The sequence below is a fragment of the Gigantopelta aegis genome, chromosome 13 (genome assembly GCF_016097555.1).
Source record: "Gigantopelta aegis isolate Gae_Host chromosome 13, Gae_host_genome, whole genome shotgun sequence".
Lineage (NCBI taxonomy): Eukaryota > Metazoa > Mollusca > Gastropoda > Neomphalida > Peltospiridae > Gigantopelta > Gigantopelta aegis.
In genome coordinates, this window is record NC_054711.1 from 18,347,583 (window position 1) to 18,364,086 (window position 16,504).

At 36.5% G+C, this 16,504-nt stretch overlaps 1 protein-coding gene across 1 annotated transcript; it reads left to right on the forward strand.

Moving 5' to 3' along the window:
• The first annotated feature begins 1,470 nt into the window (after positions 1 to 1,470).
• LOC121387046 lies at positions 1,471 to 9,170 on the forward strand. Its single transcript, XM_041518058.1, has 13 exons — positions 1,471 to 1,589; positions 1,714 to 1,807; positions 2,069 to 2,202; positions 2,376 to 2,478; positions 2,997 to 3,148; positions 3,272 to 3,365; positions 3,621 to 3,754; positions 5,368 to 5,470; positions 7,316 to 7,467; positions 7,591 to 7,684; positions 7,974 to 8,107; positions 8,369 to 8,472; positions 9,044 to 9,170. Exons 2-12 carry the CDS (start codon positions 1,714 to 1,716, stop codon positions 8,402 to 8,404), a joined length of 1,230 nt encoding a protein of 409 aa, XP_041373992.1. The 5' UTR covers positions 1,471 to 1,589; the 3' UTR covers positions 8,405 to 8,472; positions 9,044 to 9,170.
• Positions 9,171 to 16,504: the final 7,334 nt, after the last annotated feature.

Consider the following 16,504-nt stretch of genomic DNA (forward strand, 5'->3'; position numbering starts at 1 on the left):
CAGAAAACATAGAACTGGAAAACAATTGGTTAATTCAGTAGTTAGGTGCAATACGTTATATTTACTTAATTTTAAAAGCTTGGGCAAATGGTGTATCCTCCTTAATGTTACTTAAAGGAAATTAAAGGGAATTTGAAAAACCAACCCATTTTGGGATATAAAAATATTAGAGTTTGGAAACATTTAAAAAAATTTAGCACTTCAAGTCATGGGTAAATTGGTTTCCCCAGCATAAACCCGGTGCATTAATAAATAAGCGGCTATATGACATGGTTTAACCCACCATTTTATTTCTTTTATTTTATTTGGTGAGGAACAAATACCGAACATGCAAACAACTTTTTTTAGTAAAATTTAATAACGTTACAATAGGCACTAGTATTATAATCGTAAAACAGTGCGCTTAAAATAACATGTTTGTGAGTCATTGAGTTGGAATTTTGGAGGGTTTAAAAACTCTAAATCGAGCGGGGCAAACAAACATCTCTGAAATCAGCGCCCTCTGACATTCTGAGTAACCAAGTGTTTTGCTTATTTCATCCAAAATGGCCTATAACACCTTTAAAAAAAAAAACAAAATTGTTTATGAATTTCGACTAGGACTAATATGTGCATGTAATAATTTGATTAGCTTTTTTGTTTCCTGTTGTAGAGTTTTATGACAATATATAATTTTATTACCGCATAGGGGAAAGAAGTTATCTTACCCTAGATACTAGGGGGGAGAGAGGGACAGAGAGTGAGAGAGAGAGAGAGAGACAAGAGAGAGAGAGAGAGCTGAGAGAGAGAGAGAGAGAGAGAGAAGAGAGAGGAGAGAGAGAGAGAGAGTGAGAGATGTAATGTGTGTGGTGTTGTGTGCTGTGCGTGTGTGTGTGTGTGTGTGTGTGTGTGTGTGTGGTGCAGTGCGTGTGTGTGGGTGTGTGTGGTGTATGGACTGGGGAGGCGGGCTAAAATCACAGACTGTAAGCAGTTTTTCGGGGTTTGTGAGTCTAAGGGGCATATTGCCCGACAAAAAAACGTAATTAAAGCTGGACATTCTAAAATGCATTTTCCTCTATTCTACAACTTGATCGGGATGCTGCTTTTTTAATTTTGTGTTAACAATTTGGGTAAACTGATTGTATGTCTTAGTAACGGACTTAATTGAATATATTTATAGGAATTTGGGGAGATGCTACCATGGGTTCAACATTGAAAGCTAGATGTCCTAAAATACAATATCCTGGAAAATACAAATGTAAAATACCTCAGACCAAATGCAGGTATATGCATGCAAAATAAAAATAGGTTTGATCTGCACATGGTTGCTGGTTCAAATGAATCTCGATTGCAACAGATACATGGCTACAAGACTGAATGTCAGTTTATGTTTTCATTTGTTCGTTTTTCTGAAGTGCGTACTTTTGATACAGATGTACCTTTTCCTATTTACGACAGGATGTGTACTGGTTGACGTCATGAGCGACGTTCCTCGAGAAAACCAACCACTTGAGTTCAGTCCAGAAACACTGACCGCTGTAATAACAGTTCATGGCGAACTACACACTGTTAAAAACATTCCATATTATGCGAAAGTGTATATCACTACGGTAAGAATTTAGAGAAATCCTAATTATTTATATCTAAAAACAATATATCAAAGGTAGTTGGCCAATTACGTGTATAAATATGTTCAAGCCATTTACCGAGTATTTTGTTCATCTATTTTAATAGATGGACATTCCTAAAGGTCCTGTCGATTTGTGGTACCCCAAAGATGCTCCTAAAGACGTAACAACGATTACAGTAACTTACACTGATGAAGCAGGTATGTATGATCAGAACTGGAATGTGTATCGACTCATGTTGTACAGTGGTATTGGCGTTGCTTTAGGTTTAAACCAATTTGGTCTACCTTGGTATAAACAGCGAGACGGTGGATATTTTGATAATGAACACTAGTTATATAGTATGTTTAATATGCATATGATACATTATATAAATACCATATGGGAAATACAATATGTTAACATGTTGTGGCAGATTTTGTTTGTTTGCGTTTTTCACCAGTCCTTTTTCTCTTGAACAGGAACACCAACTACAGATGAGGTACCAGTGGTCATTGGCGGTGCTGTTTTGAAAGTGAACGTTCCAGATGGTTTCACCTTTAAGGAAATTCCAAACAAGCCCGATGTTCGAGTAGTTAAGAAGGAAACACCTACGGTATCAATGTTCTGTTAGAAAGACCGTTGTGTGTTTTCGATGTTGGTATTATACGTGTGCATGTGTAGCACTGCACGCTGATACTTCGTTCAATTCTTGAAATTCAAATTATTCATGCAATATCGTTCCTCTTAAGAGCAATATGTTTACATTTTAGTATTTTTCATTTGCAGGATGGAGTAGTGAACGTATTTGGGAAACCAGTTGACAGGGTTATAATTACACATGTAGACAAGTCAGATGCACACAATGTTGGTGTCGTTGCATGCAAGAAAGGTAAGAAGATACAACCAAAATAAATGTGTCATTGATCTCTTTGAAAAGCACTTTGTGAAAATGGCTCTGTTAAGATTTCATGATATGTACTTTGTGTATCCTTAATTCTTATTTTCCAAAACGAATGACGAAATGACTTTCATTTATTAATACTGGTGTACATACAATGTAATAGTGCAGTTATATCCGTGTTTAGTACCATGTATAAGTTGTATACAGTATTATGTTTACAGTAAATAATGCTATATACATGTACATTGTTATACATATGACAAATACCTCAGGACAAATGCAGGTATATGCATATAAATGGAAAAATAGGTTTGATCAGTGGGCGGGGTTAACCCAGGATCCATCCTCTGCACATGTACCTGGTTCATATAAATCCCAACTGCAACAGATGCATTGTTACATGTGTAATGTTTTCGTCACGGCTGAATGCCAAATCGCGTTTTCATTTTTTTTTCTGAAGTATGTAGTAGTGATACAGATATCTTTTTTTTTCCTATTTACGACAGGATGTTTTCTGTTTGATATCATGAGTACATTCCCTGAAGAAACGCAACCACTTGACTTCAATCTAGATTTACAGACCGCTGTAATAACAGTTGATGGCGAACTAGACACTGTTAGAAAGATTCCACATTATACGAAAGTGTATGTCACTACGGTAAGAATTTAGACAAATCCTAATTATTTATATCTTAAAATAATATACCAAAGATCGTTGGTCAATTCCGTTTGTAAATATTTTCAAGATATGTACCGAGTGATTTATCCATATTTTTAATAGACGGACATTCCGAAGGGTCCTGTGGATCTTTGGTTCCCCAAAGATGTTCCTAAAGACCTATCAACGATTACTGTAACTTACACCGATGAAGCAGGTATGTATGATCAGAACTTTACTGTGCATTGTCTCATTTTGTACACTGTTCCTGACAATATTTTATGGTATAAACCGATTTGGTCTAGTTTGGTGTAAACAGCCAACAGGTGGTTATTTGGATAATGATCCATAGATAGGTGCAATGTGCAAATTATAAATTGTATAAATATCATGTGGGAAATACTAGTATGTTGACAGGTTTTGGTGGATTTTTATGTTACACCTCTTCTTTTTTTCTAATAACTTTGAACAGGAACACCAACTACAAATGAGGTACCAGTGACCATTGGCGGTGCTGTTTTGAAAGTGAACGTTCCAGATGGTTTCACCTTTAAGGAAATTCCAAACAAGCCCGATGTTCGAGTAGTTAAGAAGGAAACGCCTAAGGTATGCATGCTGTGTCAGAGAGACTGGTGTGTTATTCAGGATTTCAAAAATAATTATAACAAGTGGAACATTATAAGGAAGGAAGGAATGAAATGTTTTATTTAACGACGCACTCAGCACATTTTATTTACGGTTATATGGCGTCAGACATATGGTTAAGGACCACACAGATATTGAGAGAGGAAACCCGCTGTCGCCACTTCATGGGCTACTCTTTTCGATTAGCAGCAAGGGATCTGTTATATGCGCCATCTCACAGACAGTATAACACATACCACAACCTTTTATATACGAGTCGTGGTGCACTGGCTGGAGCGAGAATTATCCCAATGGGCCCACCGACGGGGATCGATCCCAGACCGATCGCTCATCAAGCGAACGCTTTACCACTGAGCTTTAAAGGTGATTTATGTTGATATTATATGTCTACATGTGTAGCACTGCAAGCTGACACTTGGTTGAATTGTTGTAATTTAAATGATTGCCTATCCCTCGGTTAATGCAACACAGGTTCTGCATTGTACGGCCCCACTTTCGCTCCAGGCGAGTAAAAAATAAAATTGGGCAGACCAAAACATCGTGAATTGCCCACCTCGTGACCAATATGTGGTATTTGTTACAGCACTTGTATTATTTTAGAATGTCCAAAATGTAATGATTATAAAACAACCAAACAATTAACTTTGGTAATAATTCAGTTGACTGGTCCTCCAGTATTTATAATATGCAGCCAAACCAATACGTGTTTTCTGGAGTAATATAGGAGCTAACAAGTCTATTAAAATCAAACATGTAGCTAATTCCAATGAGTACTCCCTTGAGGTGCTTTCATCGCAGTATCGAACCACATCGGTGGGTCCATTCAACTGATTGGTGGTTTTCTCGTTCCAACCAGCTAGTGCACCACAACTGGCCAAAGTGTGTAGTATGTGCTTTTCTGTCTGTTGTCAAGTGCATATAATCAAAGCCCTTGATTGATTAGGAAAAATGTAGCGAGTTTCTTCTGATGACTACACGTCAGAAGTACCAAATGCTTGACATCCAATAGCCATTAATTAACTAATCAATGTGGTCTAGTGGTGTCTTTAAACATAACACACTTTAACTTTTTCAAAATTGTTATATTTATATTCATGTTCTACAAATGTCATGAGGAAACCATTTTGTAATTGATCTTAAATTATTTGTAAGCATTTTTTATACATTAATAAGCACATCACTCGAAAATAATAACATATATTTGAGTAAAACACTGAACAGTTTTGTTTTAATTTTCTCTAGATGTAATCTAATCCACTAAATCTTTCAGCTAACGAAACAGGTGACTTTGACATTATTTGCTGATGTTCTTGGCGCTCAATGTAGTGTTCATTTGAAGGGTAATAAAAAGCTACCTACCTCTTTATGAACATTGATATACACATATTTTAGAACCGATTCGTGTATACCCATTGACACTGAACTACTATGACAAGTAGAATACATAAACAAAAAACAAATTAGACAACTGAAAAATTGCACGGGCAAGTCAAAGTGCTCACATGGCTCGCTCGAATGGCTAGAAAAAAACTCAACCCCAATTCCACTTAATATTTAGTATTTGTCTTTTGCAGGATGGCGTAGTGAACGAATATGGGCAGCCAGTTGACAAGGTTATACTTACACATATAGAACGGATAGACGCACTACATGTTGATGTATTTGTATGCAAGAAAGGTTAGAAGATACAACCAAAATAAATGTGTCATTCATCTCATTGAATACCACTTTGTGAAAATGGTTCTATTATGATTCCATATGTACTTGGTGTAGCCTTAAGGTTAGTCAGTACTGAGCTAATATTTATTTTAAAAAACGGAAGAAGAAATTATTATTTATTAATACTGACATACATAAAATATAATAATGCAGTGATATGTGTGTTTAATATCTTGCATACGTTGTTTACATTATTAAGTTTACAGTAAATAATACCATATACATTGGTTATACACATCTCTCGTAGAGACAATTAACATTCTCAGTACAACTGTTCCAGGTATGTATTATACGTCTTGAAAGAGACAGAGGGACATGGGAACATGTTTTTTTGACAACAAAATGCATATGCAGATAATGAGTGTACTGCAAAATGGAACAATTCAGCATTGATGCAACCAGATCTGGGATTTTTAGAAGTGGGGTTTACAGCATTTATGTGTGCATTCAGACCCTCATATATCACTTCACTTCTTACATATTATGTAAGGTGTTTCTGTGTTAGACCCTGAAATACCCCCTGGATAAGATACTGACAATGCAAGATGGTGCTATCCTCTACGATAACCCATCCATGTGTTGAATTTGCTGTGTTAGACGACCAGTAAATGTCCACAAGGTAAAGCACACTTCATATTGCCACAGAACGGTTGTTGTTGTTTTGTTTTTGTTTTTTTATAAAAAGGTAACATATTGGAGAAGCGAAACGATCTGAATACCATTTGTAAAATGTTTGCTGTGTGATTATGTATATCCTAAACAGAATATTTGGGAGAAATAATCTTATAAAAAACTGCATTATCTAGGATGAGATTTGTTAGCTGTCATCAAAAATATGTTGTCAGTCATTAAGGACCAACCAGAGGTGGAATCATCAGAAAATATTCCATAATAAATGTTGTATGAAGTCATCTGAACATAACTGGTGAGCGTGAAAAGAAACTAGTGCATTATATACTAAAGTTGTGGTTGTAGTTAGCCTTATTCAGCAGTGTCAATTGTATGCTTCACTCTGTTTGTATGTATCTTTATGTGATTTTCTCTATGTATTGTTCTTGTTTTCTTTTCCGTTGTTTGCATGTATTATACCATCCCCTAGGTTCAACAATAAAGCTATATATCGACAAAACAAATTCGTCCCCTCTACGTCACATGTTACTAGGACAACTATACGTAAAACTATTTAACTTGTTGTTCAGAAGAATGTTGCTGTTGTTTAGTGCTTACTACAATTCCAGAATGTGTATGCAGCATAGTATCACATATTACGAGTTCCACTCGTTTGTATTTCTTGATTTGATTAAGCTTTATTTTCTGCTTTAGCGTTTTATGACAGTATTATAACAATACTATAATATAGTCACTATATTCCATGTTTCATATTTATTGTTTTATATGCATTTATTGACAATATATGTTCACAGGCTTGTGCCCACGAACTTTTGCAGGGTGTGTATGTTAGTTGGTGTAGACTGGGGCGGGCTGAAATCAAGACCACAAAGTGCTTGCGGTTGTGTGTCTAGAGGGCATATTGTCCAATAAAAAAACATTGAAGGAGACAATTTTTTTAATGCATTCTCCTGTATTCTCCCAATAAACCTTTTTTGTCCTAAATGCTAGTAAATCCTGCATTTTTAACTTTGTATTTAAAAATTCAGGTAAACTGGTTGGTCTTTCTTATTAACAGAATCATGCTAATTGTATAGGGAGTCATAAAAAAAAACTTAATGCAAATCATGTTTGCATTTGTTTTTCTGACGTGCATAGTAGTGATACAGATATACCTTTTCCTATTTATGACAGGATGTGTACTGGTTGACATCATGAGCAATGTCCCCGAAGAGAAGCAACCACTTGACTTTAGTCCAGAAACACAGACCGCTGTAATAACAGTTGATGGCAAGCTAGATACTATAAAAAACATTCCATATTATGCGAAAGTGTATGTCACTACGGTAAGAATTTAGACAAATCCTAATTATTTATATTTTAAAATAATATTTCAAACGTCGTTTGTCAATTACGTTTATAAATGTGTTCAAGATATTTAACGAGTCATTTATTCATTGTTTTAATAGACGGACATTTATGAAGGTCCTGTGGAACTGTGGTACCCCAAACATCTTCCAAAAGACGTAACAGCGATTACAGTAACTTACACTGATGAAACGGGTATGTATAGTCAAAACTGGACTGTATATTGCCTCATGTTGTACACGGTTATTGGCAATATTTTAGGGTAATGTCAGTGGTGGTCGCTAAGTGAATAACCCACTTTTCTCTATTTTGGTACAAACAGCAAACAGGTGGCTATTTGAATAACGAACCATAAGTATACAGTACATTTAATGTGTATATGAGACATTATATAAATACCATATGGGAAATACTAGTATGTTGACCGGTTTTGGTGGATATTTGTGTTACACCTGTTTCTTTTTTTTCTGATAACTTTGAACAGGAACTCCAACTACAACTAAGGTGCCAGTGATTCATGATGGTGCTATTTTGAAAGTGAACATTCCAGATGGTTTCACCTTTAAGGAAATTCCAAACAAGCCCGATGTTCGAGTAGTTAAGCAGGAAACACTTAAGGTATGGATGTTGTGTCAGCGAGCCCATTGTGTGTTATTCAGGATTTCAGATATAATTTTACCAACTGGAACAATCTAAGGACTTCTATAATTTGAAGTGAACTTTGCTTTATATCAGTATTATATATGTCTACATGTGTAGCAGAGCATGCTGACACTTCGTTGAATTGTTCAAATGTATATGATTACCTATTCATCATTTGATGCAACATCATTCCTTTTATTGGTACTATATTTACATTTTATTATTTGTCATTTGCAGGATGGAGTAGTGGACGTATTTGGGAAATCCAGTTGACAGGATTATAATTACAAATATAGAAAACAGAGATGCACACAATGTTGATGTATTGGTATGCAAGAAAGGTAAGAAGATACAAAGAAAATGCATTGCATTGATCTCTTTGAAAACCACTTCGTGAAAATGGTTTCGTTAAGATTCCATGCTATGTACTTGCTGTAACCTTAGTAGTAGTCAGTATTGTGCAAGTATTTGTTTACCAAAACGAATAAAGAAATAACGTTCGTTTATTAATTCTGGTATATATCAAATGTAATAGTGCAGTGATATGCTTGTTTAATATCACACATATTAGTTGTCTGTAATATTGACCTTAGAGTACATAATACCATACAATATATATTTGTATATGCCTGGCCTGTTCTTTGCTGCCCTAATGTCTGTTGAAACTGAAACTAGTTTTGATATAGGCATTTAGCATGCACTAAAATTATTATTATTATTATTGTTATTATTATTATTATTATTATTATAGGTTTACATAAGAACAAATATGGTTGCATCTCCAGCTTGTCGTTGACAATTTTGAGGGTGCTTCTGTTTGTGTCTGATGGAACTGTTTTGATTCTGCCTGCATCTATGTCTCTTTCTGTTTTTCTTGTTCTTATTATTTGCATTTATTATACCATCATCTAGGTTCAACTACATCGCCAACAGCCTCTACTATGACAACACCAATTGGGACAGTGGCAACACCAATTGGAACTTCTACCACACCAATTGGACCCATTGGAACTAATACTACACCAACTGGTACCGCCGCTACACCACCTGTTACTAGCACACCTACAGGTAAAGCAATTGTTGAGAAAATAAATGTTGCTAGTTTTTAGTGTTTAATATACTTCAAGCATATGGACGCATCATGGTACAAAGCGCTGCGACGTGCACAGACATGTATTTTATAATTATTTAATTCACCTTCCTTCCAGTCTGAGCTTTTTTATGACAGCCTTATAGCAATGATATAATGTAGTCACTATATTCCTCGAATGTGGGTTTTTATTACTTCAATGTATTGGCAATAAGTGTTCCCAGCTTGGCTGCAGGAACTCTTGCAGGGTGGGTTTGTGCAAATAAAAAGAAAATGCATTGCATTGATCTCTTTGAAAACCACTTTGTGAAAATGGTTTCGTTAAGATTCTGCTGGAGCCTTGGAAGTAGTAGATATTGTGCAAGTATTTCTAAAACCAATAACGAAATAACTTTCATTTATTAATACTGGTATATATCAAATGTAATAGTGCAGTGATATGCATTTTCAATATCACAAATACGTTTTCATAACATTAAACATACAGTAAATAATACATGGGGAGTGGGATAATCTAACACAATTTAAAACCCCCATCTAAAAGGTGGTACATCATACCATAAAACATATCCCAAAAGGACTTTTATTTATTCCCATCTTAACCCCCATGTACATGTGGTCTGAAGGTAATTACCGAAAATGAACCAAATACGCGAAATACTGGACATATGATAAATCAGATATAAGTCATATTTATAAATGATTATGCTTTTAATTTTCGTAACATGTAGCAATAATGTTTGTTTAAGGTCCATGGTCAATATCGTTATGTATTTAATATGTACAGGCAAGTTTGGAAAGTAACTTTGTCAGAGAATGGCAGACAGACAGGGTAGACGTTCTACGATCAGAGCAAGGCTGATGTGTTTTCTACCGGTACACCTGGTATTTGATTGTAACAAGTTTTCCAACACAGCTAGAAAGTCCACCCGGGTAGCTGAAACATTTGTTTCCACCTTCTGAAAATAAATTTTGAGTTTCATGCAGTATTCCTCCAAACTTAAGTTTGTGTAGGCATGCTTGAGTCGAAATATGTCGCTGGACTTGGGCAGAGAAAGACAGCAGTGTCGAGCATACCATACTTCGTATTACAGTCGAGTATCTTTCTGGTCTGGATCGATGTCAGCTTGGGCCACATACTCCTCAACTTCTGGCACAGAAACAAAGGGGCCACCCATGTCCTTTAATTTAGTTAGATCGTTATTTCGGCATTTATCGATTTTCAAGTTCCCAGACTCTTTCTTGGAGACTCCGACACATGCCAGCTTATTTTTTTCGTTTCGTTCCATGTTTCCATCAGCCCGTTTGTCTTGTAGGACAACGTTCTGTATTCCGAGTGCATGTGAGTTCAACTAGACTAGCTCGTAACTCTGAGCTTTGACGTTTGATGATGATGCAAATTTAAGTCCCTGAGTTCCTCTGATCGTCAGCTCCTAGATGATGCGACCCACCTTTGTTTCGGCGGCCATGTTGTTTATTGGGGCCTTGTACAGAACATCAGGGTCAATATAAGAATGCGTTTTGTACCGTTTTGGTTAAAGTCCCCAAACCCAAAGACATCGTCATGCTGTTGAAGCCATCCTTCTGCACATTTGGGGAGCATTAACTTGAAGATCTAAAAAATGTTGACTGTTTATAATTCACTATAAGTGATTTAGATTTATTTTCAGTTTTATTTACCTGATTTCTATTCGCGTTAATCAAAGTCAGTGAGACCACAGAGGTGTCTCTTTTATAACTCTATAATATATTAATTATATAATAGATCAACAATGTACTAGTATATTTCGCCTTTGTTGCTTTTTGCTGATAAAATATGTAATTATTATTGTTTGTAAACTCTTTGTGTATGTAGGTATATGTGTGCCAATTCGCAAACAAAAATAGGTAATTAAAAAAGAAAGAACTGAAACTATTCAGTAAGACCTCACCTGCTAGATATATAAACAAAACGTAATAAACACAGCAATATATATCAGTGATGCACACAAAATACAAAAACTGCTGCAAACCTGCGAAAAGGGACAAAAACACTCATATTTTGAACAAACCTGTACATGGGTTTAGACACTGAATATGATAATGTAATTGGGTTCAAAACATTGTTAATATAACATACCATGATTTGCAAGGAGGTTTTGTTGGAATATTATTTTTTTTTTTTTTTTTTTTTTTTTTTGGTATATATCCCCTCCCACTAATAATACCATACACATTGGTTATACACATATCTTGCAGAGACCATACGTGTTTCAAGTGCAACTATTCCAGGTATGTATTATTAGAGTTAGAGAGAGAAACGCACATGACACAGGTTCCCAGGTTAGTGTGTTGGAACTTTTCTATGGTGTGTTTGTGCATCTGTGTTTGTTTTCTATCAATCACTAATCTGAAATAACATTTTAGGCCTTACTACTGTATTTCACTTCTAGGTGTTACGCCAACAGCAACAGCAGGAACAGCATCAACCATCACAATGCCAACAACATTGCCAACAAACGAAACAACACCTACACCAGGTATCCATTCTCTCTCTCTCTCTCTCTCTCTCTCTCTCTCTCTCTCTCTCTCTCTCTCTCTCTCTCTCTCTCTCTCCTCTCTCATCTCTCTCTTCTCTTTCTCTGTCTCTCTCATAATCTCCCCTCTCTCGCCTCGCTCTCTCATTCTCTATCTCTCTACTCCTCTCTCTCTGTCTCTTTCTCTCTCTTCTCCTCTCTCTCTCTTGTCTGTATCTCTCTATCTCCTCTCTCTCCTCTCTCTCTCTCTCTCTCTCTCTCTCTCTCTCTCTCTCTCTCTCTCTCTCTCTCTCCTCTCTCTCTCTCTCTCTCCCTCTCTCTCTCTCTCTCTCTCTCTCTCTCTCTCTCTCTCTCTCTCTTTCTCTTTCTCTGTCTCTCTCTATGTGTCACTTTCGTGACCATTAAAGTGCGTTCTGTGCGTTACTAAATGGATGATTTCTTCTCTCCTGCCCCAATTTAACATGTTTAACCCTTACTACTATATTTTATTTCTAGGTGTTACGACAACAGCAACAGGAGGGACAAAAGCAACCATCACAATGCCACAACCTTGCCAACAAACGAAACAACAACCTACTCAGGTATCCATTCTTCTCTCTCTCTCTTCTTTCTCTCCTCCTCTCCGCTCTCTCTCTTCTCTCTCTCTCGCTCTCTCTTTCTCTCTCCTCTTTCCTCTCTCTCCATCTCACACCTCCGGTCTCGATATCTACTCTCTCTCTCTCTCCCTCTCTCTCTCTACTCCTCTTCTTTCTCTCTACTTTCTCCCCGGCTTTCTATTTCTTTCCTCCTTGTTTTGTTTTCATCCAATCTTTATCTATAAAATGCCTTTTTATTAAGTATGTATGTGTATTTGTCTGCATGTGTGTCTCTATGTCCGTCTCTGTCTGTATTCGTGCCATTGTGCATCTATATATATCTTCGTTTCTTCATGTCTATCAGTTCGTATGTACGTATTATATAAAATAGCATTCGTTAGTAATCAAAATGAGTAGTCAATAGTGTCTATGCCTCAGACGTTCACTCACAGCATAGGCGTGGTACATATCGACATGTCTGATGCTACATGACCATTACAGTGCGTTCTGTCTCTACTCATTTCCATGTCTGTTCTTTTTCTTTGGCTTTTTTTCTTTCTGCCTGGCTCTTTTTTCTTTCTGCCTGACTGTCTATCTCTGATTATCATTCATTTCTCACCTCCCTTCTGTCTTTCCCGTCCTCCTCTCCCTCCCGCATCTCCCTCCCTGCTCTCTCTCTCTCTCTCTCTCTCTCTCTCTCTCTCTCTCTCTCTCTCTCTCTCTCTCTCTCTCTCTCTCTCTCTCTCTCTCTCTCTCTCTCTCTCTCTCTCTCTCTCTCTGTCTCTGTCTCTGCCTCTCTCTCTCGTTCTCGCTCTGCATCATATCTCTCTCATTTTAACATTCTACGAATGACATGTCCATGCATTTTCTTTATTCTTAACGTTCTGTTCATTGAAGTGAATGGATTACATATGAGACAATTAATTTCATAACATTTTCAGAATGCGATTCTGATCACTATGGTCCACGTTGTGATGTGTTATGCTCCAGAAGACACTGTAACGAGTCACTTGGTAAATCATCATGTGATAAAATTAATGGACGGTGTGATAATGGATGTACGGCAGGATGGATGGGACCAGACTGTTCACTGAGTAAGATAGATTCACTTAAATAGTATTTTATAGATATCGTAATCAGTTTAGTACATGTGTTTAGTTTTAAATACAATAAAACACGTTTATGTATTTTATTTTATCAAAAACGGAGATGAATAAGCTTTGAAGACAAAACGAAAAAATGAAGCTATTATTATCATTTCCAAATGTCACACTCAGTCTGATAGGAAAACAACTTTTAGATCAAACTGCCTCTCTCCCATATATATATGGAATAACTGGTTACTGTCTTAAGATATCGGCTTTATCCTGCGAAAGTTAGAATGGCGAATGCAGCGATACTCTGCCGAGCTGCATTCGCCATTCGACCTGAGCAGGATACATTCGATATCTTAAGACAGTAACCAGTTATTCCATATATATGGGAGACAGTAACCAGTTATTTCTTTTATCCTGCAATCATACAGCAATTTTCGGAAAATCATTATTTATTCCAGTTATGTGTATGCAAATCAAGTATTGTCAACCTAGCAAGGAGTTTGTCGTATGGCGTCATACAAGATACATGACGTCATTATTTGTAAGACGCTAGCTACATTATGTCACATTAATAGTGTTTCTAAACTCTAATTCATAAATAAATATACAAGTTCTGTATTGGTTTTGCAAAACTAAAAGTTATTTGTATTTACTGTACTTCAACAAATGATTTAAAGAGTATGTTTATTGAAAATCTACTCTGAAATACTCGAGTCGAGTCAGGCTTATGTCACATGACTTATGTTTTTGGTCAGTGATGAAAATATAGATTTATCTAGTCATCATATATTGCCAATGTATACTTAGATTGCTGGATAAATAAATAAATAAATAAATATTATTTACGACTTGGAGATTTGTTAATTATTTTTAGTCTGTGCTGCTTTTACGTTTGGTGCTAATTGCGGCCAGTTCTGTCACTGCCGAGATGGACCGTGTAACTCTGTAACTGGAGAATGTACTGGAATTTGCGAACCACACTGGACTGGACCAACGTGCAGCGGTATGGTATAACTTTTAAAATACAAGGCATATCTGTACACCAAAGCTATGAATGATTGTATACTTAAAACTGAGAGAGAGAGAGAGAGAGAGAGAGAGAGAGAGAGAGAGAGAGAGAGAGAGAGAGAGAGAGAGAGAGAGAGAGAGAGAGAGAGAGAGAGAGAGAGAGAGAGAGAGAGAGAGAGAGAGAGAGAGAGAGAGAGACAGACAGACAGACAGACAGACAGAGAGACAGAGACTGGGAGACAGTGGTGGAGTAATAAGACACTGAGAGAAAACAATTATAAAAAATTAATAATAATAAACGAGATAAAGGTTCAATGATAATTTTCGGCAGCCATAGCTGTTTATTATTTTTCTTGCTGAAATGCAACTTTTCTGTCAATTGTAATTTGTATATATTATTATTTTAAACAAATGGATTTTAGAGTAGAAATTATATGATTTTTTTAAACATAATTTCAACAATTTCAGTGTGTGATTCTAAATACTATGGCCCTCTGTGTGAAAAACCGTGCTCCAGAAGACACTGTGATGAATCACGTCTTAGATCATCATGCGACGATAAAACCGGACGATGTGACAACGGATGCACAGCAGGATGGAAGGGACCAGACTGTACAAAGGGTAAGCTATATTTACTTACAAGGACTGGGAGGAGTTGAAAGATAGGAGGAATTGCCAGATCGGGAAGAAATGAGATGAAAGTCAAAAGGAGAGAACGGAAAGGGGTAGTGGGATAAAAAAGAAGAAGTTATATTTACTGCAAATACACAAACATATCTTAAACATATTTGTTACATATTTTATTATCAAACACAAAACAGATTATATGCATGGTGATATTGGTGTGTCAAAATGACTAAAGCGTTATGATTTACAAACAGCATCTCTCTCTCTCTCTCTCTCTCTCTCTCTCTCTCTCTCTCTCTCTCTCTCTCTCTCTCTCTCTCTCTCTCTCTCTCTCTCTCTCTCTCTCTCTCTCTCTCTATATATATATATATATATATATATATATATATATATATATATATACATACATGTATATATATTTGCCTGTCTATCTCGCTCAGCCGTTTTTCTATTTTTCCCGTTCTGTCTCTACTCATTTCCATGTCTGTTCTTTTTCTTTGGCTCTTTTTTCTTTCTGCCTGACTGTCTATCTCTGATTATCATTCATTTCTCACCTCCCTTCTGTCTTTCCCGTCCTCCTCTCCCTCCCGCATCTCCCTCCCTGCTCTCTCTCTCTCTCTCTCTCTCTCTCTCTCTCTCTCTCTCTCTCTCTCTCTCTCTCTCTCTCTCTCTCTCTCTCTCTCTCTCTCTCTCTCTCTCTCTCTGTCTCTGTCTCTGCCTCTCCCTCTCTCGCTCGTCTCGCTCTGCATCATATCTCTCTCATTTTAACATTCTACGAATGTCGTGTCCATGCATTTTCTTTATTCTAAACGTTCTGTTCATTGAAGTGAATGGATTACATATGAGACAATTAATTTTATAACATTTTCAGAATGCGATTCTGATCACTATGGTCCACGTTGTGATGTGTTATGCTCCAGAAGACACTGTAACGAGTCACTTGGTAAATCATCATGTGATAAAATTAATGGACGGTGTGATAATGGATGTACGGCAGGATGGATGGGACCAGACTGTTCACTGAGTAAGATAGATTCACTTAAATAGTATTTTATAGATATCGTAATCAGTTTAGTACATGTGTTTAGTTTTAAATACAATAAAACACGTTTATGTATTTTATTTTATCAAAAACGGAGATGAATAAGCTTTGAAGACAAAACGAAAAAATGAAGCTATTATTATCATTTCCAAATGTCACACTCAGTCTGATAGGAAAACAACTTTTAGATCAAACTGCCTCTCTCCCATATATATGGAATAACTGGTTACTGTCTTAAGATATCGGCTTTATCCTGCGAAAGTTAGAATGGCGAATGCAGCGATACTCTGCCGAGCTGCATTCGCCATTCGACCTGAGCAGGATACATCCGATATCTTAAGACAGTAACCAGTTATTCCATATATATGGGAGACAGTAACCAGTTATTTCTTTTATCCTGCAATCATACAGCAATTTT

Coding starts and splice junctions, on each gene's coding strand:
- LOC121387046 (XM_041518058.1), top strand. CDS start 1,714: ATGGACATTCCTAAAGGTCCTGTCGATTTGTGGTACCCCAAAGATGCT. Junction 2,479..2,996: donor TGTCGTTGCATGCAAGAAAG/GTAAGAAGATAC, acceptor TATTTACGACAG/GATGTTTTCTGTTTGATATC. Junction 7,685..7,973: donor AACTTACACTGATGAAACGG/GTATGTATAGTC, acceptor AACTTTGAACAG/GAACTCCAACTACAACTAAG.